The 26,168-nt window shown below is 47.7% G+C and overlaps 1 protein-coding gene across 1 annotated transcript; it reads left to right on the top strand.

Annotated features, from left to right (window-relative positions):
• The first annotated feature begins 11,625 nt into the window (after positions 1–11,625).
• On the top strand, positions 11,626–19,834 carry CXCL14 (C-X-C motif chemokine ligand 14). Its single transcript, XM_068409608.1, has 4 exons — positions 11,626–11,877; positions 12,740–12,845; positions 17,486–17,596; positions 19,733–19,834. The coding sequence occupies exons 1-4, from the start codon at positions 11,814–11,816 to the stop codon at positions 19,746–19,748; spliced, it is 297 nt and encodes a 98-aa protein (XP_068265709.1). The 5' UTR covers positions 11,626–11,813; the 3' UTR covers positions 19,749–19,834.
• Positions 19,835–26,168: the final 6,334 nt, after the last annotated feature.

Raw genomic sequence — 26,168 nt, 5'->3', positions numbered from 1 at the left:
TGCTTCCTCATGTCCAACCTGAACCTCCCCTGGCCAAGCTTGAGGCTGTGTCCTCTTGTCCTAGCGCTGGTTGCCTGGGAGAAGAGGCCGATTCCCACCACGCTACAACCTCCCTTCAGGTAGTTGTAGACTGCACTAAGGTCACCTCTGAGCCTCCTCTTCTCCAGGCTAAACACCCCCAGCTCCCTCAGCCATTCCTCATAGGTCACACCCTCCAGACTTTTGCACCACAGTTGTCATTCCCCTTCTCTTCTGACTCTGACCTTTGTTAGTAAACATTTGAACTAAGGCCGTGGACAAACTTCCTTTCATTTTTAACGTAACAAATGCTGTGCAGGTGTGAACTGCAGCAAACACCGATGCACTGCAGAAAACATTTGCTCTTTTCCCTTTGAGGCTAAAGAAAACCAAGCAAAGGGCATTAAGCTCAAGGCTATTGTAAACCTCTATCAGTTTCTGCTTTTTTTTTTTCCACCATGACAGGGAATCCTTTACATTTGGACTCAGTGTGCATCATGGCTGCATTTGCTAAAGACTACGTGCAAAATTCAGCTGCCTTGCCCTGGAAATTGTCTCCTAGCAGCACAAAACAGAAGATAAAGAATGTTAAAGTTCAACTTGTCTTATCATGCTTGAGCCCCAGATGGATTTGTGCAGACAGAGGCACAAATTATACCTTAAAACAACAGGTTGTTGTCACTTGAGAAAATAATTACAGCCCCTTTTTCCCCCGTCTGGGCTCATCAGCCAAATTCCCATCTCTGGAACTCCAAGTGTAACACCAAACTAAGTTACACACGAGGCCAGGGATGAAGTAAAGGGCTGGAATGGAAATCCCTGCTGTTAGTTGTACTCAGTGGACAGAGGCAGGCCCAGAGACGTATGGAAGTTAGTACAAGAGGCTTTAAAAGTGACATTGGTATGCTGCATCCTCAGCTGCTGCTGCCCCTGTGTCCAGAGTTCACAAAAGGAATAAAAGAGGAATTTCGGAGAAACTCAGCATAACTGGAAATACCCTTTAACATAATTACGAGGGTAAAGGGAAGGGGGAAAATAGTCACTCAGCTTGAACTGGACCGTTTTAAGAGCTTCTTCGGGAAAAACAAAACCACCCTGTCCTACACTTACAAGTCAAATTAGCAATTACATTCTTGGCTAATATAATGCTCCTGACCAATGAGCATGACCATGGATACAAGATCAGGCTAGTGTTATGGGAAAGACAAACCTACCCTGTTTTTTTTTCTTTCTGCAGCCAGCCTTACCCAATAGCTTATTTGGAGCTACTTACGTGCTAAAGAAATTAGCACTTAGGGTACAACGTGGGTTTGTTTGGGTATAAACATGTCTAAAGGCTGTGTGGGCTGCTTCTCATACTTAGAAACTCTATTTTTCTATTCAAGAGCATTACAGAATTCAATTTTCACTTCCGGAGAGCGTTTCCCAGGTGACTTTCTTCCGCTGCCCTGCTCCGGTGAGGAACATCAAGAGCCGCTGCAGATCTTTGAAGAACCGGCCAATAATTTCAACGTCTCCTTGGCAAAAACAGACCCTGCAAGGCAGCCGTCCCACCTGACAGCTTCGGAGCGAAGGGGTGGGCTGCGCGGGGAGCGGGGGCACAGCTGCACTCGCAGCAGAACAGCCTTTCCCGAGCCAGGCACTAAATGCAATTAGAGAGAACAGAATATCCCAAGTATAAGATATCAAAAGAAAACACGTTCAAACGCTGGAAGCCGAGCGTGGGGCAAGGCTGGGATTGTTTGGAGCTGGCCTCCTTTCTGCTGGCACCCACTGCTCGCAGACACGGAGAGCAATGCTGTTTAAAAGCTTTTTCGTTTTGCTCTCTGCGTTGGTGGGAAGATTCGGTTTTTGGAGCTTTAACAGCCTGTTGTTGAAGTTGAGGTATTCTTGCTGCTAAAATGTGGCTCCTGTGTCACCAAAGTGCCACATCTATGGAATTTTCACCATGGCAAGGGGAAGAAGTGCTGCATGGCATGGCCAAAGTCATTGCTAAGGGGAAAGAAAAGCCCACTGAAACGCTTGGAAGGGAAAGCAGTGCCTAATCTAGCTGGTATCACCAGCAAACATGTGCGAAGCACCAAAGATACAAATCCTAATGAAGAATTTATGAAGGTGAAGGAGTTAATTAGAGAGACCTCAGTGTAAGTAACTGTGACAGGAGCACAAAGATAAATCATTCCTTTTGGCCTCCAGCAGCACTTGCCCGCTACCAGCCAGCTGGTCCAGACTTCAGACCAGGGGCTTGTACCTCAGGGCAGGAGCAAAACCAGACTGTTTGTGCTCACATGGAGAGGAGGCGGCTTTGGCAGCAGCATGTGGCTGCAAAAACCTTGAATCTTCTCTCACAGGAGGCCAGGGCTGGCTGGAGCCGATCACCAACCACTGACTGCCGGTGCCCAAAGGACGGGGGGTAACCACCCCTTCACCCGAGAACATGGAGATTATTTTTTCAGACTCCAGTGCAAGACTTTTCACATTGGTTTCCAGCTGGGCAGAGGTTTGGTGGTTGCAGAAGCAGCTGTGGGAGTGTACGACACATGCACAGCACAGCCATGCCCCGGAGCTATGGAGAGGGCGCAGCAATCTGCTTTAAAAGAAGAAGAAACAAAACCACATCTGGCCTCCAGGGAAGTGTGGGGACCTGAGCTACTGCTGGGGATGGGGCCTCATGGAAAGCACTTCTTTCTCTGAGGGCAAGTCGGTTAGGACACAAAATGCCAAAGCCCACTGCAAATCTGAAGTCCCAGCAAGGATCTGTTTAAAGGCATGGGGACTGCGACTCCAGAAGCGTTACAGAAATGTTGAAAGGGAAGGATGGAGATCCTGTTCATCTTGGTTTTGAGCATCTGCAACGCTGCTTTGTTAATGGGCCTGGAGAAGGAAGGTGTGTGCAGCTCAGCCTCTACAAGATGTTATTGATCAGTTGATGTAGCTGTTATGATGTGCCTGGACTCTATGCTCTGATAACCTGGACCTTGAACCCTGCGGGAAGCCGTGCTCTGGCAGATACCCCCATGGCTCTGGGCGGTTTCTGAAGAGCATCAAGGGAAGGGACGTCCAGTAGCGTCCCACCACTTGTACCTGAAATGGATCATTTCCTTTTGAATCCCTGAGGGGGATCAGCCTCTATCACAGGTTTCGTCTTTGCAGTCATGAGTTATCCAGCTCTGTTAAAAATATAAGAGAATATTTGATCCCCTGAAGGGAAGAATTTCCCAATTCACCATATGAAATAACCTGTAAAGCAGCATTTCCTTTTGATTTCTCATTTCCTTTTATTTTTCCATTGATCTCATCACATTCTCTCATTGTCTCATCTTATAGAGCGAGGCAAGAGGACAGCTAATCTGTTTTCCCTCTGCCCTTCTCAATGTCTTCTTGATTGAAATTCACATTAACTCTTAGGTACCCTAATCTCAGAGAGCATCCATAAACCCACGTCCACTTCTATAAAATTCAGCTGCTCTGAAACTTCTCTTTCAAGCCACTGAGATCTGGGGAGCTCTCAGGAATGGGACAGGTACTGGAATAATCCTTAGCATGTACCGAAACAAGTGCTGGCTGCTGAGTTTCTCCAAAATTTTCCTGGGGACAGAGCGATGCTCCGACACAGGGGATGAAGGGAAGGACAGAAGGGTACTGCACACCCATGAGCCTCCCGGCTTCTCCTTTCAAAGATGAGCTGCTACTGCAAAGCCAACCCCATCCCCAATGGGGACAACCTCGGAGGCTAACCCTCTCCTGTGGCATTAGGGCTCCAGAGCACCACTTCTGCTTCCAAATCGCTTTAGCAACAACCGCCTGCCTTTTCAGGAACAGTCAACTGCCAGGAGAGGCTGCCAAAGGCCTTTGGAAAGAATCACGAGCCAGACATATTTTTTGTCCCTGAAAGCAAAAGCAGCAAAGCTCTGAATTTGGGGGAGACACCTAAGGCGGCTTGCAGAGAGCAGAGGCTGCACCACCACTTTGCCAGTCCCTGTTCCCCAGACCCGCTGCCGATGCTCAGCCCCACGACATCGTTGTGCTTGGCTTTTATAGATTTTATCAGCCCTGTTCTGTCTCTAGCTGATTTCTCATTTAATTTCAACAACAAAAACCAGTGCCTCTTCACCACATCGGATCTCCAATGTGCCATCCTTGTGTGACTTCCTGGATTCTTAATACAAACCATGAAAAGCTCACTTCTGCCTACTCAGGGATATGCCAGTGCAGTAAAGCACAGCATGAATTTTCTGTGCTTTGGCTATTCTTGGTGCAGGCACCCTCAGCACTGGCCAAGCAGGAGGGGGTTACCAGGGTGCAGCGAGGAGGGGGATGCTGCACAGTGGCACCTGCATTTTCCCTTCCTGATCTCACCCTGTGATCATCTGCAATCCTGGCCAAACCACCGTGCTTTTAAGGAGTGATGGACTTAAAGAGTATTTGCTGGCGAACTGGGCTGTGAAGTGCTTGGCTCAGCTTTTGTGCAGCCCACACATGAAGGAGACATGGGTGGCATGGAGGAGTCACACCTGAGCATGCAACCAGGTGGAAAACCTGCAAAAAGTGGGCAAATCCAGCCTGAGAAGGGCTCAGAGCCATGTAGAAATCTCCAGGTCCTTACTGATTATACCTCTGCCAGGAGAGGTGCAGAGCCCAGCTAAATTGGGAAGGGGGATGGTGCAGAGCCCTCCGGACACGGGGAGGTGGAAGATGCAGAGAGAAGAGTCTTCACTGCACCCAGGCTCAGGCTGCATTCACAGGAATGCCACTTGGTTTACTTACACATATATATCAGTTGTTTTCTTTGCAGAATGAACTGACTTTCTGAGGAAAACTGTGAATAACAATTAGAACCCACCCCCCCTGCAAATGCTATGGTAATTAAGCTTTTATCTGAGTCGATAAAATAATTAACATATTTATTACTCCAAAGAAAAAACTCATTTTATGATTGATTGCAGCCTACTAATCTTCCATCAAATATTCAAAGTCTGCGTTTTTAGGCCATTCGTTTTATTTATTTTTAAAGACATTACATATGTTTTCTATCCCAAGGGGGGAAAAATCAGCATATGAAAAATTCCCATCATTACTAACACACAGCTCAGCAGAAAACAGAGATGGGGAGCACCCATCCTATCTGCAGGAGACAGGGCTTCATCAAGCTTGCAAGGGCTTTTGGCACCCTACAGAAAGCACTAAGGAGGTGGGAGAAATCCTGCAGAGCCCCATAGGCACCCACAGGTGCTGTGGCTTCATGCCCAAGCCAGACTCGGTGCCACCGGGGTGCTTGGTCCCAGCACTCCCGCGCCTGCAGCACCCACCCGACCACACCACGGGCACGCCTGCATGCTTTGTCTGCCTGCCATCACAGGAGATGCCGTGAGATGATTTACCTCCATACTTAATCACTCTAAATTATGGGCATTTTTATCTAATGGCTTTAATTCTCAGTTCTGGGGAGCTTCGTTGCTGTGGTTACTGGGCAAGTGTACACAGCTCGCAGTTACCTTGGAGCAAGATCATCAAGAAACCTCCCACAGTCTGCAGGGAAGACCCTCCATTGAGTGCTGTATTCACACACCCACAGAGTTCTGGGGTGGATTTTTTTGGAAACATGAAGCCACAAGTCCAAAAACAGAAGCCAGGAGCCACCAGAGACAGAATAACTGTAAAGCACATCATGGCAGTCATTGCCTCTTCCTAGCAGGGAATTCATCCCCTTCCCAGTCACTCCCTCATACATGAGGTCCCCAGGGCAGCTCCCTGCCTGGATGCCACCAGGCAGGTCATGGACCAGGCCACGAGGTGCTCCTGGCACAGAGACAGCACTGCGTGGCCTTGCAAAGGGGTTGCTGGGAGGGTCCATGCTAACGCTGAGGCCTTTTCCAAGCTGCTAACCACCAAAAGCATCGCTGCCCTCTCCCCACAACCTCAGTTTCCTCGAATCAAGGCCCATAAAACCATTGCAATGTGGATGCTGCAGCAGGGTCCTGCTCACTGGCTCTCCCGAGGGACTCTCACCCCGTGGGGACCAGCGCTGAAGGTGGATGTGCTGAGTCCCCACGGTAGATGCTGAAGCACGTTCCTGCCACCCCTGAAAGGGTTTGAAATTATGCCCAGCTCACATTGAAATTATGCCGAGCTGCACAAGTGCCAGAAATGAATTTTCTTGTGCCTGAACATTTGCGGTTCTTGCTGCCACGGCTCTCCATCTCCATAAGAGCTCACCTGGGACTGGATTAGAAACCTGTTTGGGTGCTGATCTCATTTGGTCCTATTCTCCAGCAAAAATAAAACACCTTGTGGTTTGCTTTTCAGATTCCCCAGGCTTTTGAACGTGGATGGGTTGGCAGCAGAGCCAATTCTTTTCAGAGAAGCAGCATTAATAGCGCAGAGAGAAGCTGCCTGTAGTTTATTACATACAGTAACACCCAATTCTATCCCAAAAGCCTTTCATCTGAAAAGCTGGCACCCAGAGATTACCCAAAACTATCCGCACACAAAAAGAGATGTGATGAGCAAATCAGGACAGCGCGGTTTGCTTCCAATCCTGGGGCACTAAGAAAGGTTTTCCATCCAGTTTTCCATCCAATTGCCCTTGGGCCATTCAGCCAGTGTCACGCTCTAACTGTACACCTGGGGAGCAACGCAGCATCCTTGCCCAAGCGCTCTCAGTCCAACACCAAGGATTAAGAAACAATTGGGAAAGGGAGAACACAAGGACAAGGACAGTGCTGGCGCCATCCCCATCCCTGTCCCAAGCAGTTTTCATCCCACCCAACACCATGGACACTTCTCAGGGTTATGGCCAGCACTATCAGGAACATGAATGAGTCAGATCAAACAATTTGCCTTTCTTTCCTTTGCATTATTCCCTCTACACTATAGCAAGTGTCGGGGTGGATAACAAAAAAGCCATCCAACTCGTTGTGCTTAATCATTGATTAAGCACAAAATAAATACCTACAACCATTCTCAGCTTAGATGCCTATTAAGAAAATTGTAATCATAGCTCACCCTTGTACTTGCACGTGAAAACCAATGGTAAGTTGTAGCACGCAAGGAAATGAGTCAGTAGGAAATTAAATACAACTTACTATTTTCTTGACGTAAAAAGCCACAAGTGGGATTAATCCTTTTGTGCATATCTAAAGGTGACTCTCAGATCACCTACACAAAGAGCCGGTTCTCCCTCTTGCCATGTTATTGCAGCCCTTTTTAATGATTCATGACGAAGAGCTTCAAAGAGCTCCAAGCCATGACAACAGTCCCAGATCTGACCTATTCATTCTCATCTCAGCAAAAAAAAAAATCCTTCTTTGTGAATAATTTAGGTCTATGAAGAGAGCTGCCTTAAAACTATTCCCGAGAGAAGGAGCGGTGTCTAGAATTTAATCTCATCATGGAAATAAAAATAAAATATCAAAAGCAAGCAGCGACTGCAACAACAATACAAGCCTTATTTTGCAGAATTCATCCGTTGTGAAACTCCACAGAAGGGAACACAGCTGTTTTCCCTGAAATATGTTTCATATTTCCAGAGACCAAAGATGAAATCCAAAGCTTTGACTTTCAACTTACGATAGACAAACACAGGCAGGGATGACACAACTACTGTTCAGGGCTATTGAGAAAAGAAAAAGGCCATTTAGAGCTAAAGGTGAAAACACAGACTTGACCACAGCCTGCAGCACATCCTCCGCTGACTAAGGACAGCACCGCGGGAGCACGCTTGCAACACCCTCCCAAAATCTGAGGCAATTCTCCCCTTGCTTCGAGCTTGGGATTGAGTTTTATACTCGCTCTGTTGCAAGGGCTAAGGGCCCGTGCACTGCAGGAGGCTCACACCATCCCTCCCACATAACACATTGCGTTTGGTGCTGAACGCAAAACGGTTACTCCACCAAAAAGGCCCAAAAACTGAAGTGTGGCACCCAGGGGAAAAAAGCTGCATACAACATACATCACATCTGTACACCTCCACCTTAATGCTGAATTTTCTCGTGAGCATTAAAGTCTAATTCCTCTCCCAAATTCCTGACACGATACGCAGGGATTATGTCACGTCACTTCCAACACTTAATCTTCTCCTCAACAGGCTGATTGGGGTATCCTTATACATTGAACTCAGCTGAGCCATTTGCATCACTTTGCCTCAGCAGCAATAAGCAGCTTCAGTTTCATGGCTGTTTTACAAAGATTTCTCACGATGACTGGCGTCTTCATCTTCCTTGTATGAAAAGCTATGACATTTTGAAGGACAGTTAATCCAAATTGCAGCTCACCCTGCAGTCAAAATAACCAGCATAACCGAGACCAGCAATGCTGAAACATTCCTAATAATGGAAACTATTGTAATAGTGTATCTCCCAGACCCTGGGATGCAGAGAAATATCTAAGGGACCCTTCTCTGTGTGGTGGGTCAGGATGTCCTGTGTACTCTCAGCAGGAGGAAAAGCCTCACCCAAGGGTGCATCAGGGCACAGACCCCATCCAAATCTTGTTTCAGCACAAAGACACAAATGCCCTTGCCCTGGCAGACCCAAGGGCTCGTCTGGAGCCCTCCCGTTTTCACGCTGACACTATTTATTTTTGGGCTGAGCCACTTTGTTCTGATAGCTCCCGCTTCGAAGGACCTCCAGGATGGGAGCACACATTTGGGGTTTGTCTCCATGTCTTAGAACCGAAATGTTTTGCTCCAGCTCAGCTACATGTTGTTCTCAGCATGAAATATTTCTACTTCCAGATGGCCAAAAATGGTGAAGACTTTGCTTTGAATTATAATCCTGTTGCGAAAACTCTTCTTTCACATTTTAGGAGGAGACAACCACTCATCCCCACCCTCGGTGCTGCAAACCACCCTCCTGGGGGTAGCAAATCACCCCTGGTCCCACCAGGTCTTACCCTCTTCACCCTTGGTTTGCCAGAGCACCTTATGCTGGGGCAGAGACCTGAAAAGAATAGTTAAAGAGATGAAATGACAGACCTTTCACCAGGGACAATGCCCCTGTAATTAGCCGGACAAAGCGGGTGACACGCTCTGTGTGCAGGTATGGTGATGCTCCCCTGGGGACACCACGGCTCTCTGAGCACGTCCCATCCGCAGGGCTGAGGACAACAGCCAGACCCCGATGACCATGCCCAGTCTGAAACACTCCTTTTGTGGGGGGCAAAATCCAAGCCCTGATTAATTACTATGCGATCAGGCAGCTTTGTGAGGGCTGAAATAGATGCTTCAACCGGTGCTCACCCCACAGCTCGCCCGGCACAGCCCTCCCCAGGCGCGTGGAACGCCGGCTGCCTGCCGAAACACGTCTGCTGAGGCTTAGCAGATCTGCTGGAGATGCCACAGGCACACGAAGCACCAGCGTGTGCCGAGCAGCTCGGCATATGCTTGCATAAAGAAAATATATCTGGATTATCAGGGTTTCTTTTGGGGCAGGCTGTAGTGAATTCCATATACATTTCCCTTAAATCCTTTGCTAAAACTTCCTCCTCTGTGATCGTCATTTTGAGATAGAGCAGGTGTCAGAGGCAGCTGTAGATGGCCACCAAAATCTGTCACACCAGGCAAGAGACACCTTTGAGCTCTCAGAAATAATTACTGTCAAAGCCAGCGCTTGGCATAAAGACACCAAACCGCTCGGGCGCAGAGCGAGCAGTTACTGTATTTACACACACCTCAAACACATCCATTTCTACATGTGAATTGGAACTAAAGTAGCACTTTGCTTATTCAATAGCTAACAAGCTTGGCCCTTTCAACATGAGCAAGAGTCATAAAAGAAGAGGGAATTTGCTTTTGGAAAGCTGAGAATTTCCTTCAATTTTTCTCCAGCTTGTACACGAGTTTCTTGGTTTGGGGGAAGTTCAAGTTGCCGTCAGCTAAAGCTGCACCCAAAATTTTATTAGCAGAGGGGGAGGGAAAATGGCTTTCCCTTCCCACAGCTTCCCCTGAGACTGTTCCTGCACACGGAGAGGAGGCTGGATGGAGGGGATTGCCCTGAGCCACAGCAGGGCAGGATTACAGCCCTGGGTAGGGTGTGGGTCAGTTTAATCCAACTCTGCCCGCTGCCCAGCAAGCATCCTCACCACCCAGCCGATAGCGACTCCGAAATGAGCCTTTTGTACTCTCCTGCAGTTTTTTTCTTCCTCATATAAGGAATTGGATAGTGACAATTTATTTCAAAGGTTTGAACCGAGATCTGCCATGCCTCAGGTGCACATTTTTATCACGAGGCTGTACAACAACACACTCTCTTTAGTCCTGTGGGCATTTAATAACACACACCCCAAAATATCCTCAGCAGGGTGCAACGAGAGCCTCAGGGGCTGCTTTAGAGCCCCCACCCCAATGCACCCGCAGCAGCCGCACAAGCCTGCCCAGGAAGGGAATTTTCACCCCAAAAGCTCCCTGCCACGTCGGCCACCCCCCCCCATCGTTGTCCCCACGGTGCCTCCCAGCCCCGCTCCCCCATCCCGCGCAGGGCAGCGGAGGCAGGCTGTTCCCGGCGTGTCGGCACGTCTCGCATGAAACCCAGGGCCAAGAACAAGGCAGCTGCCTGTGCGCAACGTGCGGGCTGTGTGGGGTAGGGCTGTACTCGGAGCCTGCCAACACCCGGGCCGGGAACGCCGTGGGGATGGCTGCTGCCAACGGGAGCCGGCAGGAACGGAGCCCTGTGGGAAACTGGAAACGCGAGCAGAGCTCGGAGCGCATGGCGTGTCCTTCCCAAGGAAGGGAAGGATGGCTGGTTTCAGTCGGATTTGACAATGTGGATGGGCATGTAAGCAGGGAGCGTGGGCAGCGGTGTGCTGGGAGAGGGGCTGAGAGAACCGGGGAGCAGCAGAGGCGTTTATCTGCCGTGTATTTTAAATACAGTACTAGGAAGGAGATCAGAGACCCAACTCTGATCTTCACCCATTTCAGTTACACAGGCAAAAATCTGGAATCTGGATCTTAAAGATGCTAATTTAGCTGCTGCTGAAATCAGAAACAGACTCAGCAAGGCAGAGGGAACACGTACGTACACCCGTGAAGTTCCTACGTGTTGCTACCCTGCGCTTCAAGGAGCAGAACATTGCTGGAGCGTTCATTAAAGCAACCCTAAATTGATCTGATTTCCTGAAACATTCCACATGCTAAACCCACCTAACAACGCTCTTAGGAATATTTGAATATTTGTTTTCCCATTTAATTCACTAAGATTTCCTTTAGATTTGGAAGCCTCTTAAAGCTAAAAAAATAAAATTAAAGTCAAGAGGTGACACCCCTCCCCAGGTGAGACTTCTCCAAACCTTATTTCCAAGGTACACGGGAATATCTGCACAGCGTGGGCTTCCCTCGGTGCTCACAAGCGGGGGTTTTTCCCACCTAGTAGCCCCATCCATACAAATCCCCCCCAGCAAACCTCCAGCTGGGCAGGAGCAGCCGCCCCATCTCCTGCGCTCCCGCCCCCGGGATGCTCGGGGCGGGTCCCCCGGGGCAGGAGCGGCCGCTGGTGCCGGTCCCCTCCCTCCCCGCCGGGGCTGGGGAAGCGGAGGGAGCCGCGGAGCTGCTCTGCATATTAATGAGCCGGCAGCGAGGGCAGCGGGAGCGGTTTTAAAGGAGGACAAGGGAGGAAAGAGCAGGCAGAGCGCAGGCAGCAGCACCGCGGGACCCTCTCTCTGCTGTCCCCTCCCTGGCGACATCATCCAGCTCCGGGCACGGGGAGGGGAGGATCTGGGGGACGACCCCGAAGCAAGAAAACACATTAAAATACACATTAAAATAAACCCCCGGCGTCTCTTCAGGTACCTGCTGTCTCACCATGAAGCTCCTGACAGCAGCTTTGCTCCTGCTGTTCATCGCGATGTGCTTGGCCAGCGCAGAAGGTGAGTTGGTTTATTCTGCTTATTCCCACATAAAGCCCTTTTCCAGTAATTTTTATTTGCCTCTTGATAGCCTTCAGTTGGATTTAGCTGTCCCCTGGATGTTGGGAAAAGTGATGTATTTGCGGGGTAAGGCAGCTGGGAGTTTTTTTAAAGGTGGAAGTAGAGGTAAAATACGTGCCACAAAGTTGTGTCTTCACTAGTAGCCAAATAGCCCCAGCTCACGGTGTGGGAGGTCACGCCATGCTCTCCGTTATTCAGGAATATAGCTCAAATATCTCCTGTGAAACCGAGGGCGGGTTTCAAAGAGAAAATAGAGCAGGGCTGGATTTGGTGTGGTAGCATGAACTCCAAGTGTGCCAGCGTGCCTTTGCTGCTGTGCACAAAAACGATGGTTAAAAAACGCTCAGCTTTTGTCTGGCTGCGAATGCCCCACAGCACCCGTGTGAGGAGAAATGACTGAAAGTCCTACAAAGTCCAAGAGGGACGGGGGTGAATGAGAAAGCAGCCGAGATGTGCCTTTCCTTGCTCAGTTTAAAGCAAATTCTGACTCTCTCATTTCCTTTTGTTAAATACAATTACATTTCAGCACAGCAGGTGCACTTTAAAAAACTCTCATATTTACCAAGCCTCAGAACATATACAGTGCTCTAAAACGTATTTCCCAGAGTCACTACGTTTTCCTAGGATATAGCAGAGAAAATATTATTTTTTCTTAATCTCAACAACGTTCCAAAATTCAGCTTTTCCCTCGGAGGCTTGAAAGACCAGAGGGAAGTTTGCGTGTGCACGTAGGCTGGCGGGGAAGGGACGCTTGGTATGCGGGAGGCTTCACAGGCACATGAGAAAATGCTTTCTCTTGTAGGCGTAAAGTGCAAATGCTCAAGAAAAGGTCCTAAAATAAGATTCTCTAACGTAAGGAAGCTGGAAATAAAACCGAGGTATCCGTTTTGCGTGGAAGAGATGATTATGTAAGTTTTCTTTCGTTTCTTGTTTTCGGTTTCCCTATCAGCTGAATTGCTTTACTTTATACTGCAAGTTCCTTCTTTGTTCTCCTCACACCCTGGCACACTAATTTCTGGGAATAGGCATTTACTGTAACAGATGCAATAAAACGTGCAATTCTGACCAAAACCCAGCTATCATTTTTCAACATAATTTTTTTGCTCAAAGAAAAATTTACACCACAGGTAGTGATAAAAGGATAATCATTAGTTCAAGTGAAGATAGGGACAAACCCTACTCCAAGCTGCCTGCTGTAAACTCCAGAACTATTTGCTCAAGGTATTTGGGGCGTGCAGAGTAAGAACATGAGCAGAGTTTGGTCCGTCGTGGTTCCCGCAAGGAAGAGTTATCTCAGCCAGAGTCAGGTTTTCGCCTGCGTTGTACCAGAGCCATCCCCTTGCATTCGCTGGGACTATCTAGCACGCAAGAAAATGCTTTCCTCCCTGTCTCACTGCAAGCCGGGACCGATGCTGCCGTGAAATCTCAAAGTGATGTAGTGACTAACTGCACTGAAGCAGGTACGGGGATTTTTTTACATCTCTGCTGACATGCTCAAAAGGGGGTTTTTAGATTTTAAATGTGGGTGGTTTGTGGGTTTTTTTTCTGTCCTGTTTTGGATATCTTATGACTCCCCCAACAAAACACCATCCGACCAGCACATGGGGCTGGGTAAGGACCAGAAGGGCAGATGAGCCAAGCAGGCTGCTCTGAGCCCCTCTGCCACCTACGAGGAGGAAAAAGGGTCCCAAGAGCAGCTACACCCCAGAATGCCAAGGACTGATTTACTGCAGCGTTTGTGCTCCCTCACTGAACATTTGCCCTTCACTTAATCTCAGAAAGGTGCTTTAATAGCAGGATCTCATGGAGTCCTGTCCTGCTGCATACCAGCTCCGGTGCTCTGTAATGCCCCACAGGGCCAAATCCTGCCCATCCAACCAGCACAAACAAGGAGATACCAGAGGAGCCTGATCCTGCCCTTGCAGAAATAACTGGCCAGACTCAACAAAGGGCATATGGAGAAGTAACAGAGAGCCAAGCTTCCTTAGGCTTCATCCAGATTTACACCAGCATCACTGTGAGCGGTGCTTAGCTCAGGGAACATCAGACCAACCGCTCTGAAGCCCAATTCAGCTGACGGCAACCTGAACAGAAAAACGCTTGCAGAGCATCACTGCCCAAATCAGTTCCTTGAAGCTTTATTTTGTTTGCTTTGACCTTTCAATAGCAAAACAATGGTGTAGAGGAGCACTAACTCTTCACATCCCACTCCAGCCATTTGCCCGAAAGCAGCTGGTGGCCAGAGGATATAAAATAAATCTCATTAAGGCAAACGTTTCACTTCCAATCAGAAAGTCGGGAAAGCCAGAGCAGGAGCAGTTGCTTTCCCAGCTGGGTAGCTACGCAGATGCTGAGCGATGCTATTCCTGCCCAGAGGGTTGCTCTGGGTTTGCAGCACTGCGGGGACAGAGCTGTCCTATCGCTCTCCCATCACTGCTGCTGCCGGCAGGGCAGGCAGGGCTAACCCTTTCTGCCCTCCCAGCTGCCTTAGTGCAGTGTGAAGTCAGTACTGAAAGCAAACTGAAATTAATATTCCAAGAACCAATTGATCCAGGAGTCTCTGGACAAGGCAGAGAAGAGCAAAATTCCTGCAACTGAGTTTTTGTTGCCACAGTGATCATCTAAAATGAGTTGTCAAAGCTGGTTCCCCCCTCCTGCCCTTCTCAAAAGCTCTCAGATCTTTTCATATGGGAGAAACATGATATAAATGATGTTTGGCAGAGAAAAAGTAGGTATGGGAGTGCAGTTCAGGAAGGAATTTGTCTTTGGCCATATAACCCCAGTAAAGCTATGGTAGAGGGTAACAGACAGCTAAACTGAGTCCTCACTCTAGCCAAAATCTATCAAGATTCATGGTACCTCTAGCAGTAATTGTGTATGTCTTCTGGAATGAGAAGCAGGAGAAAATGAGAGGGAGGTTTAGCTCTTTCTGTCTGAAGGGATCCAACCCCCCTCCGCGCATTGCCCCATCCCAAAGAGGGGGGGGATGTGTCAGGGCAAGAAAAACCAAGCCAGAGGTGGGAAACAGGCTCCGCTGGGAGACTTCAAGGGACAGCCAAGGTGGATGGCAGTCCCTGCACTACCTTGGGATGAAGGGACCAAGCCAGGACCCTGCTGGCCCTGGGGACAGGGTGCTTGTAGGCAGAGGTGCAGCCCCACCATCCCTGCAGATGAGATGGGCAGGGACACAAGGCACTGGGGAGTCACAGACTGATGACCCAAAGGTGCTCATCCCAGCCCTGGAGGCATGGATGCATTGGGAGGATTTTGGCACAGGGACCTTCAGACACCCCAGGTGAAGGCTGCAGCCACCAAGCCCTGGGCAGCTAAGGGATGGCTCAGTGCACACCCCTGGAGTGAGCTCACATCCCAAAATCCCACTGGAGGGATCTCAACGGAGGTCAAGTTCTGGTGCTTCAGTCCCTTCTCCATCCCTCCCATCCTCATCTTTAAGTCCATCCAGACAACTCCTCACTCAGGGTATCGGCTCCCATGGCACCTCTTCTTAGGCACGTCCCCTTACATCTGCCAGACCAGCATCCCCAAGAGCAAGGTCAGGTCAGCTTAGGGTATACAAAATTTCTGCCACCCAACCCTGTGCCCACAGCACCAGGGACTGCACAGGAACCACAGGGTTAATGGGACTGCCTTGGGAACATCTCCTCTGCTGTCCAGCATCAAAGCTGAAAACCTATTTGTGGTGTCAAAGCAATACATCTCAGCCTGAGAAAAGCCCTGGTGGTCCACCTGAGAAGCAAGCCATGCATCTCCTCCTCCTCTGACTGCAAGTTCTAGTGAATCCAGAATTGTCCTTCACTGCTTCTGGTACAAATGTAGGGCTTGCTGCTTTTCAGATGTGCTCCTGCTTCTCTCCTCCTGCGATTCAGCTTGTCCATCACTTTCTGGAAATACCTTCTCTGGCCCATCAAAAGAGAAACCCAAGCCAAATCCTGGCATCGGCCAGTGCCAACATCACAGCTGAGAAAGTGGTTGCTGGATGGAGAAACTTCATGCTGACCTCAAGACCCTTAAAATTTGCATGTCTTGTGCCTTCAATGAAGGTTTGGTTCCACTCCCATTCAAAGCTGTAGGAAAACTCCCCTTCTCACGTACATGCAGATCCCCAGAGGGGCTGGCTGGGGATGCCCTTGGAGCAGAGACAGTCCGTAGGTTTTAGCAGCAATCCTTCCCAAGCTCTGCAGCCAGAGAGGCTTCCACTGCTCCCCAGAAAACAGCCTGAAAATTACACCTTGGCTTTTTGTGACTTCAGCTCACACCTGATGGAGGTGGAGCAGAGAAGGTGGTTAACTGAATGGAAAGAACTATTGGAGCACCTTGTATAACATTGAAATAGGAAACGTGGTGAGACCCTTAGCTGAGCACATGGAGGCAACATGTAGCATTTCACTTCCAGTCAGGCATGTCCCCTCTGCATGTCCCCTCACCCCTCTGGGTGAGCTGAGAATGTTTGCAAGGCACTTTTTCTTGTGGTAGAAGACAAACAGCTCCTTTCTAAATCAACTCACAAAAGCAGCCCACCAGCATTGCACAGATATTTCTGATTTTCTGCCATTATTTTACTCGTGTTTCTGGCAACGTTTAAATAATTCTGTTATAATATTTTAGTTAAACCAAAAACTACGTTTCCCTGTTATGGATGGTATTTCCAGGAAATTAATAATTCCATTTAAAATTTTGGTTGGTGTTTGGTTTTTTTAATCACAAAATTAATAAGAAAAATGGAAAACTGCTTGATTTTGAACCCTGAGAAGTGATAGCAGTCTTGATGTTTCTGGAAAGCCATCCTCTTGGGAAGCAGCTCCAGGTCTCTCACGTCACCTCAGCTGTGGCAGACCAACCAGCGATGGCTTCACTAAGCTCCCTGGGAAAAAAACCTAAAGTGATAGGAAGACTTTTGCCATATTTTGCCTCCCAGCACGCTTTGTCCTGACAATAAGAGGACACCAAGCTGCTGCTGACGGTGAGGAGAGTGGGATCAGCCTGTGATCAGAGGAGGCTGAAGCCCCCAGGACTGCATGCTGGGGCTCAGAGCTAGTCTGTTGGGCACACAAGCACTCTGGCACATGCCAGCATTTAAAATATTGCAGGCTTAAAAAAAAAAGAGAGAGAGAGAAAAAAAATTAATGAACCAGGTCTGATGTTTTTTCTTGGATGCAGCACTGTTGAGTATAAGACCTTGTGGTTGCCTTAATGAGCCCTACTTAAATCAGCTATTAAGCTGAAAACAAAATATCTACCAGACAGGCAGATAAAAACCCACTGATTAAAAACAGCGGGTAAATCTACATCTGGTACAACCTAGTATAAGGGTGGACAATATTGCACTGTGCTGATTGATAACAGCTGAAGATCTGCTCCGAGATTATTACAATAAACTCAAATATTTGCCATAAAACATAAAGCATGAAAACCCTTCCACTGCCCACCTGGACAGGAGATCAATGACCGATTTTGGCATTTTCCTGGCATGGAAGCAGGGGACAGGCATTTCCCACGCGTCCCGTAACACGTCTCACTTGCCTTGCAGTGTGACCTTGTGGACGCGGGTGAGAGGGGAGCAGCAGCACTGCTTGAACCCCAAACGCCAAAACACAGTGAGGCTGCTCAAGTGGTACAGAGTATGGAAGGAGAAAGGCAGGTAAGTACTAATTCATTCAATCAGTGAAGGGAAAAATCTTGGTGGCCAGTTGGGCAATCAGCAGCATTCAGATATGGAGAGGCCAGGAAAATGCACACACTGCAAATGCTCTATCCAGCACAGATGATGTATTTCATAACATAAAGACCATCCATTTATAACTATAATTTTGGTAATTTCTTTCCTTCCATGTGCAGTCCTCACTTCTATTTTAGAATCAGGCTGTTCTGACTATAAATAGTAATTATTTTCTGTTAAAGTATTCATCAGCTGATGTTCTCAGTTATTTACATACACTCACCTCCCTTCTACGGGTAAAAAGCCAAGATAAAAACCTAAATTACTTCCACACAGTCACAAAGAAAGCAGTCGGCAGGGCTGGGAAGAGAGTGCCCTGTCACACTATTTAGTCACACCACCTCAAAAATCTTTAGTTGCTGATGATGCAGATCTTTGCCAGTTTTAACTACTGTATCAGTCCTAGGAAAACAGTAACTTGCTGGTAAGATGCTCTGCCACCTTCTCTGTTGCAAAGAGGATTTCTTTTTTTTGCAAGCCATCAGTCATGGATAGAAGAAAGAGCGAGAAACATGAATTCCTAATGGCCAGTAGTGATGCCCCATCTGTAATTAAGGGGAGCTGCCCAGCTCCCACCACCTCTCCAGCCACAGCAAAGAAAGAGCCTCCACACACAGTGCAGTCCCACCAAACCCTGATCCTCCTCAACTGATGGAGAATTTGCTCCCCAAAATTGAGCTCGAATGAGGCCAGCAAGCCCCATCTCTCAGCAGATCCAAGGGTGCCAGCGAGCGCGGGTGCAGCCACATGGTGCCCGGCAGCACAGCCAACGCCCTGGCACTGCGAGCCGTGGTGGGTGCCGAGCTCCCCAGCGCCCTGCCAGCTCCCTGTGGCTTCTTTGCAGGCAGAGCACAGAGGGAAGCCCTGGCTATTGGCATAAACACCTATTTACACTCTTCCCCTCTTTTTATTTTTTAATAAGGCCATCATTAAGATGAAGGATGCTCAGCCCCAGGCTTGTCCATTCAGAGAACTTACAGGGCTCCCCCAAGCAGACCAAGACAAGGGGTACCCGTGCAAGGACTGGGGTCATGTGCTGCAGACAACAGTGCTGCTTCCAGTCTCCTCCAGAGCCCAAAATAAGGGTCAGCTCGAGGCTTCCCCACAGTCCAGCCAGGGGACAGGGACTGTCCCTGCTGCCAGGGATGGGAGGAGGGATGGCGAGCCCAGCATCCCCATGGCTTTGGCTGTCAGCCTGGGGCGTGCAGAAAGGATGCAGCACAACCCTCAGTGGTTTACCTCGCTTTGTCTTGCCGGGTGCTGGCCCTTGCTGGCATCACCCCGCTGCACCACAGCACCCCTGCACCATGCCCAGCATCCCCAACTGGGCAAGCAGGGCAGCCAAGCCCAGCTGCTGCTGGAGCAGCATCAACTGAATATTCCAGATATAAAAATCCTGATTTAAACTAAGTCCTCATAATAAACAATTTGTCAGTGCCTTCAGTGCCAGCTGTACCAAACCCACTGCTCTGCTCCCTAGGAAGACAGGGAATTTAAAGTCAAATGCAGCACAAACATGAATCTCTTCCCCAAAACAGCATTGCCCCTTTCACCCAGAGCCTGCACAACTAGGATTTTTCAGCAAACAAGCCTGTCAGGTGGTCTTCTCAGGACATAAACTGGAAAAATAACATAGTCTAATATTATTCCAAACATAACAGAAATTGTGAATTTATTATCTACATACAGCTCATTATATACTTCAACATTTGTATAAGAGATAGGGATTTACCAGCAGTAAAGCATATTAGCAAATGGGGATTTCTTCATCTTATGTATCCTGATAATCGTGGCAGAGTGTGTTACTCCCCACACACCTGCAAGACGTGGCAGCCTTGAAGTCCAGACCTCCTCCCAGATGCTTTATGGGCAGCAATCCAGCAACTGCTGAAGGCAATAACTTACTCTCCCATTTACTTAAGCAAAGGCTAAAAATCTAGCTTCTGTTTTTTTGTTGTTTGTGGGTGTTTCTATTATTAATTTTTATTATTGTTATTAGGAAGGCAGTTTTTTCATTCATGGTTTAAACATCTTGCTCTTGGCTTTCCTTCTGTTTAGGGTTTATGAAGAATAAGAGGAAGCAGCGCAAGGAATGGAGTGGACTCCCTTGGCTGGCATAGGACTGGGCTCTGCAGAAGATTATTTCTCTCTCACAGACATAAGACACAAATTCTATATTATTATAAAGCACTTTTTACCAAGGGTCAGTTTTTACATTTTATAGCCGCGTTCAAAAGGCTTCCAGATTTCACAAGCATCTGTTGCACTTCAGATTTCATACCCGTCTGCTCTGTGCTGAGACTGGGAAAACTCATGCTTTTCATTTTAAAGAGGTTGGTTTGGTTGGTTTTTTTATTGTTATTCATTCATACTTCACTATGATTGCAATCGAGCTTTATAAGCTCATTAGACAAACAGTGATGTTTGTAAAGGTGTTATACAGCCGCGTCCCTCACCCGTTCGCAGCGGGAACGCGCCGGTGCTGGGGTTGTTTCTCACATTTGCAGCCTCCACCATAGTCGGGCAAAGTGGGGACCAAAGAGGAGTTTGCTGAGGAAGATGCCACTGAAGTGTTGTGGCCGTAACAGCAGAAGTGAGGTCCCTCGGCACATCGTCAGATGCGTACGAACATCACTTGTGTACCTCTTCTTTAATGGACCTGAGCTCTTGCTGCAAGGTGAAGCGTACCATATCTCCCATTTAACCTCTCACGTATTAGAAAGCATTTCTAGGTCATTTTTATTACTAAAAACAACATTTTGGGTTTTTTTTTTCCCCACCTGAATTTCTTACAGAAAGTTTGTGGCTTCAGTACTGAGACATTTTAAGCTTCAAGACTATTGTGTATGAGATTGTAGCAACAACAACAAAAAAAGCCTTTTTAAAAGGTATCTTTTTATCAAAAAATGATAGGGCAAACATATAAATACCTATATATGTTTTAGTCACAATACAACATATTCATTATTTTGAATGTAATACTTCAATGTTAAGCAGTGCATTCCTCTTTTTAAAAATAACAAAACTACCTTCTCATTTGTAAATATACTATAGGAAGTCTCCCTATATTATCTTTCTGTATAATGTACTGTACTGCTAAATTATCATATGCTATTTAAATGTTTGAAATATTTAGAAGGTTGCATGCAGATTTCGTATTTCTTTCTAAGACAAATGAAAAAAAAGTAATAAAAAATATATTTAAAAAAAAGCTGACAATTGCTCTTAAATTTCCTTAAGCCACTGGAAAACTACAGCCACTTTAACTTTTTTTTGGTGGATGAATTAGTTTTGGGAAAAACACTGAGTCAGAGAAGCTGATTTAGAGATATGGCATCTTGATGACACTGGAATTAGAAAATGTTATTCCAGTCCAATTTACTTCCCTTTCTCATTTTAGGGTTTGGACTTTACCCAAACGCTGAGGAATCTCATTACATAAAGAAGGGCTATGCCATGCGCTTATAGTCACTAGTCAAGTGTTATGTTAAATAAATGTAAATCAAACTTTGGATCCATATAAAAACAAGTAAAATGCAGTGATTTAGAGAAGATCTGTTAGATTAGGGATGGTTGTACAATGAAAGTCAGGCAACAAGAACCTGTGTGCCAGCCCCTCCTCTCTCCGTGCGGTTTCTTCCCTTGCCCAAAGAGAGGGACTTTGCACCCAACAAGGCTCCCCAGCTAAAAAGGAAAACAGAGGGGAAGGGTAAAGCCAGCAAGAGTTTAAATGCATTAAAATCTCCTGGTGCTCCCCAAACAGACCTGCTCGCCTCCCTGGCTGGTCCCAGCTGTGCAAAGGCAGCTGGGAGATCAGCACAACTCCTGCAACAGCGATCTTGTACTATATAATCAAGGCAACACCTGGCCTCAGCTCAAGGGTTTCCTCCAGTTCAGGCAGAAAAAAAAAGAAAACTATATATATATGCACACACACACTGCGTACTTATTTACTGTGATAATACCCTGGCAGAGCTGAAGGAGAAAGAGCTGTTAGATTTCAAAAGCATTTTCCTATTCTGCACAAGGATGGAGCTACAAGCTTCAGACACCTATTAGTAAAAAGCTTGAGAAAGATCCCAGAGCATTTAAGAAATCAAACCTCTGGGGATATTGACCACAAGACCCAAAGACCACAAGATGCTTTGGGCTGAGCATCTGAACCCAGTCTCCAGGCAAACCCGGACCCATGGGCTAGCCAAGCTGCCGCTCTCCTTTCTTGAGTCACTTTTTAACAAAACCAGTAGTTTTTCCTTGAGGAGATTTGATTTCAACACACCAACAGACTTCAAGAAAAGTTTTATGCTTATTTAGCAACTACTGAGCAATGTATTTCCTGGAAAAGTATTGATAGGGTTGCCCAAGGGGTGGTTAATGCTCCATTGGGGATGCTCTGCACAGCTCCCGTTGCCCAAATGCAGCACTGACTCACACCTCGCAGGGTATAGCCTGTACAAATGACTCTTAGCTCTGGGTTCATCTGCCAGACCAAAACCACCAACAAAAACTGGGCACAGAGGAAAACAACTATAATTTTTTTTTCCACTTTCTAGAATGGGAGACTAAAGAAAAGAACTCTTTCGTTCGGTACATGTGTTCCCTTTAACCTGAAATCTGTGCTTCGAACAAAACAACTCTTGGAGACAGGAATTGAAACCATTAAGAGAAAAAACTGACTCTGAGCTGGTTTTCTCCAAACCTGTTAAACTGCATCTCCAGGCAGGTTTGTTAAGTTCCCAGAACAGGAGGAGCATCCCTTGTCCGACCCTGATACTGCAGTTATAAAGGGAAACACTGTGTCAGAAGGTAACTGCTGCACACTCAAGATGTTTTAGCAAAGAAGGAAAGTGGTTGACGTTTAAAAACATGTATGTGAGTACTTCCCCCACCTAGATTTAGTAGCAACCTTAAGGTTTGCTTTTGTTTTCCTCAGCAGATTGCAGGCTGCGAAGCCACAGGAGACCCTTCAGTCCAGCCTCCCTAATATACAGCCCAATACACTTGTGCTTTGAGACTGAAAAATTAAGCTGCTGAAGTATGGTCTGAGCACACACCAGCCAGCCCCAACTGCTCACCAGTTACCAATTTACCTTCCCAAGAGCCTGAATATTTGCAGGGTAAGCCAGAGCCCTGCTCCACCCTGGGGTGCTGGAGCAGCACGAGCAGACATACCCCTGACCCCCAGTTCCTTTACTCCAGCACCAAGCCCTGCACAGGAGACCTCCACACCCCCCCATCCCAGCACTGGGGATCCACAGGCTGCACCCACTCAGGAACAGCACTATCAGATTTTATTTTAATAAAAGCATGAGCATGAACCAAGCAGCTGCAGCAAAAGGACACAATAGCGGGGAGACCTGCCTTGCCTTGTCGGTGAGAGCGATTAGTAATGTTATACAGCTCCTTTCACCACTTGCCTTTCACTTGTTCATATACGGTCTAGGTCAGCAAGGGCCAAAAAGTTTATTAAGAAGCGATAGCTGCTCGGTGGTCTGCGCGAGCCGGCGCCGTGCTCTGGGCAGGTCCCGCTGCCTGCTGTGCCCCAGCTCCCCCCAGGCGCCCTAAATCAAGGCATGAGGCCCTGCCAGACTGCTACACACACGGGGACCTCTCATGACCACGTCCATGTGGGGGGAGAGCTGGCCCCACATTAACAGGGTTTCATCAGGGCTGTGGGAGCAAATGTGGGGCTTGATGGTAAAGTCATCAGAGGGGCCTGGGGGTTTGCACTGGTCACCCCTAAGCCCTGGGTGGGAAGTCAAAGGCAGTGTTACAGCAACACAAATGCTCTCTGAGCTAATTAAACATCAGTCAGGTCCATTCTGGCCCCCACATTTGTAGAGAATGGGAATGAATGTGAATAAAAAGCCACCACCCCCAGAACTCACCATCCCGCTGAGATCCACAGCGGCGAGCTGCGCCTGTCCAAGGGTAAAGGGCCTCCCATGCAACCTGACATCACTTAACAGGCTTTATACAAGCCCAGACAGAGCTTGCACTCTCCAAAACATACTTCCCACTAGGTCAATGAAACACCAGTCACATTTGGGGTATTTTTCCTCCGAAACCAGCTTCCAAAAGAGGCATCTAAATCCAGCTGTGCCCAGCATCTGAAGACCTCACTCATTATGAGATGCTCAGCACCTTTGGAAAAAGGCAAGCTGGCATTGGCTGAGTTTGGGTTTTGGATTCAGGACAGGCAGCCCATCTGAAAGCCCTGGCCACACTGACTTCATACCAGGGCAGCTCTCAGTTTTGATGCTCTGTAGATCCTCCATGCATATCACTCATGCTGGGATCTGCTGTTCAGTTTGTTTCCTTCAATGGGTTGGGGTGCATGTGGTCACAAATAGAAATTAGGTATTTTTGAGGCTCTCACTGACTCTGTGTTTGCTCTACCAGAAACCCTCTGTGCCCATTATTCATCGATTTCCCTCTGATCTCAAATTGCAAAGAGCCAAGCGCTTCCTGGAAGGTGCTCCAGTTGCCTTGAAAGGCTGCACCCCATGAGCCCCCCGGTATCCTCATAACCAGCACGTGTTTCTGGCAATGTACTCCAAAGCAGATTTCCTATAATTCCGTTACCTGACATAACCCACCCCAGAACAGCAACTGGGATTGCCACTGCCTGAGGAACAGCAGCTGCATTTGCAAGCACAGAGCTCCAGATGCTTACAGTGATTTTTAGTGCTTGTAGGTATTGATACACACCTTCTAGAAATCTTAATTGTTTGCTGAATTCCGGGCATCCAGGCAACTTGGAAAATCCCACAACACTGTTAGTTGTGCTTTCTGACACCACATAACTCTGGAAAGACTGACCCTTCATCTCTGTGTACCACCTCTGCAAATTCATAGAGAGAAAACTAAAAACCTGCATAAAACTGGGCCACCATTTGGTCATTGTATCTCATGTGAAACCGAGACAGTCATCATTTTTACCCTCCAAGGTTGCCTCCTTGGACCATCACCTCTACTAATCAGTGGCCCCGCACAGGCAGTAATGGAGTTACAGTCCCTGATTCATACTAGAGATATTAAATACCCAACACAGATCCAGAAGTTGGGTTTTGGGTGCTTTCCAAAGCATCCTTATTTCTGTTAGCCAGCACTATGTGGGACAAAGCTGTGCGAGATCAAAGGGATGTTTGGGAGGCCCCAGCAGCCCAGGGTTCAGCCCCGTTCCTTGCTCTCGTCAGCCCAGCAGTGCTTTGGTGTCCAGTGGCTCTTGGGCCATGGCCAGCAGATCCCAGCCCAGATAGCTGCTCTGAAGGAGCAGTGGGGGAAAGCAGGGCTGAAAGGACATCTAGTGGCAACGAAAAACCTGCTCAGACAGCCTGGGGACACCTCCACAGACATCTGCATTATAAATCAGCTTGGAGTTCATTGCTGCGATGCTGGGAGCGCCTTTCCCCAGCTCTGCAAGGAGAGCTTCAACTGTTCCATTTCCTTACCCGGGTATGGGAATCCCCCCAGAGCAAGAGAAAATGCAGCTGTATTTTGGAAAAGCTGCTCAGAGGTTTACACAGTCACATGAGCCCATTAACATGGAACATGCACACTAAGGGCATGGTGGCCAAGAGGACACCTGGCTGCCACCATGCCTACAGGAGCCATGTCCATCACACCAGCATGGGAAATTGCAGCACAACCCTGGGAAGATTCATTCCCAAACAACCTGCCCAAAACCCTTTACAAACATCAGGAGTTTCTGCTCAAAACACCAAGCCATGTGGCTTTCTTGCCCACAGCTCCCCAGCAAGCCCAGGACCTGCAGGACTTCATGCAGCTGCCATTCCCCAGGCATTGCATTTAGGTCGGGTCCTGTCCTTAGACAGGACCATCTGACTTCCCAGAAGCAAAAAAATCACCCAGGCATGTTATCACCTTCAATGCTTAAATAGGAGAACTTGTTCCCAAGATCCCTGGAGGAAATGCTTTGTAGAGATGCAACATGAACAAGCATTTAACTTCTGAACACCAAGTGACAGGTTGTATTTCTGGTCCTTTTACCGACCTCTGAAGCACTCAAATGCTCTCAGATTTTTCTCTCATCTTTTGCCTGTGCATATTATCAGCTCTTTGGGCAGAGACTGCTCTGATGACACACGTGGAGGGCATCCAGCGCAACAGGAGCTACTCTGCTGCGAGCAGGCACACAGGACCTGGGAGGGAGGAATGACATGACATGAAGTGACAGGGAGGCAGGCGGCCAAGGCCTGGGAAAATCACCATGCCTGTGTTTTTGTTTGTCTTCCTGCACAACAAAAGAGGTTAGTGAATTCCTCTTGGATGGGTTTCAGAATGTCCCCCAAGAAAAAGAAAAAAAATAAAATCCTGCTGGTGTTTGCTTAAGGCTGATAATTACAGGAATAATTATGATTTATTCCCATCGTAAATCTTGGAGCAAGAAAAGGGTTTTGATGTTTGCAAGATTTGCTGGATGACAGAAGCAAAACACAGCTCTAATTGCCCTTCTTTGTTGTGTTTAATT

This window comes from Nyctibius grandis, chromosome 10 (assembly GCF_013368605.1).
Source record: "Nyctibius grandis isolate bNycGra1 chromosome 10, bNycGra1.pri, whole genome shotgun sequence".
Classification (NCBI taxonomy): domain Eukaryota; kingdom Metazoa; phylum Chordata; class Aves; order Nyctibiiformes; family Nyctibiidae; genus Nyctibius; species Nyctibius grandis.
Note: the sequence above shows the minus strand (reverse complement) of the source record. Positions and strands in the feature narration are given on the sequence as shown.

What these genes read in the sequence shown, in the direction of transcription:
- CXCL14 (XM_068409608.1), top strand. Translation starts at nt 11,814, where the DNA reads ATGAAGCTCCTGACAGCAGCTTTGCTCCTGCTGTTCATCGCGATGTGC. An exon ending in GTGCTTGGCCAGCGCAGAAG is followed by an intron (nt 11,878 to 12,739) that starts GTGAGTTGGTTT and finishes TTTCTCTTGTAG; the next exon opens with GCGTAAAGTGCAAATGCTCA. An exon ending in TGCGTGGAAGAGATGATTAT is followed by an intron (nt 12,846 to 17,485) that starts GTAAGTTTTCTT and finishes CTTGCCTTGCAG; the next exon opens with TGTGACCTTGTGGACGCGGG.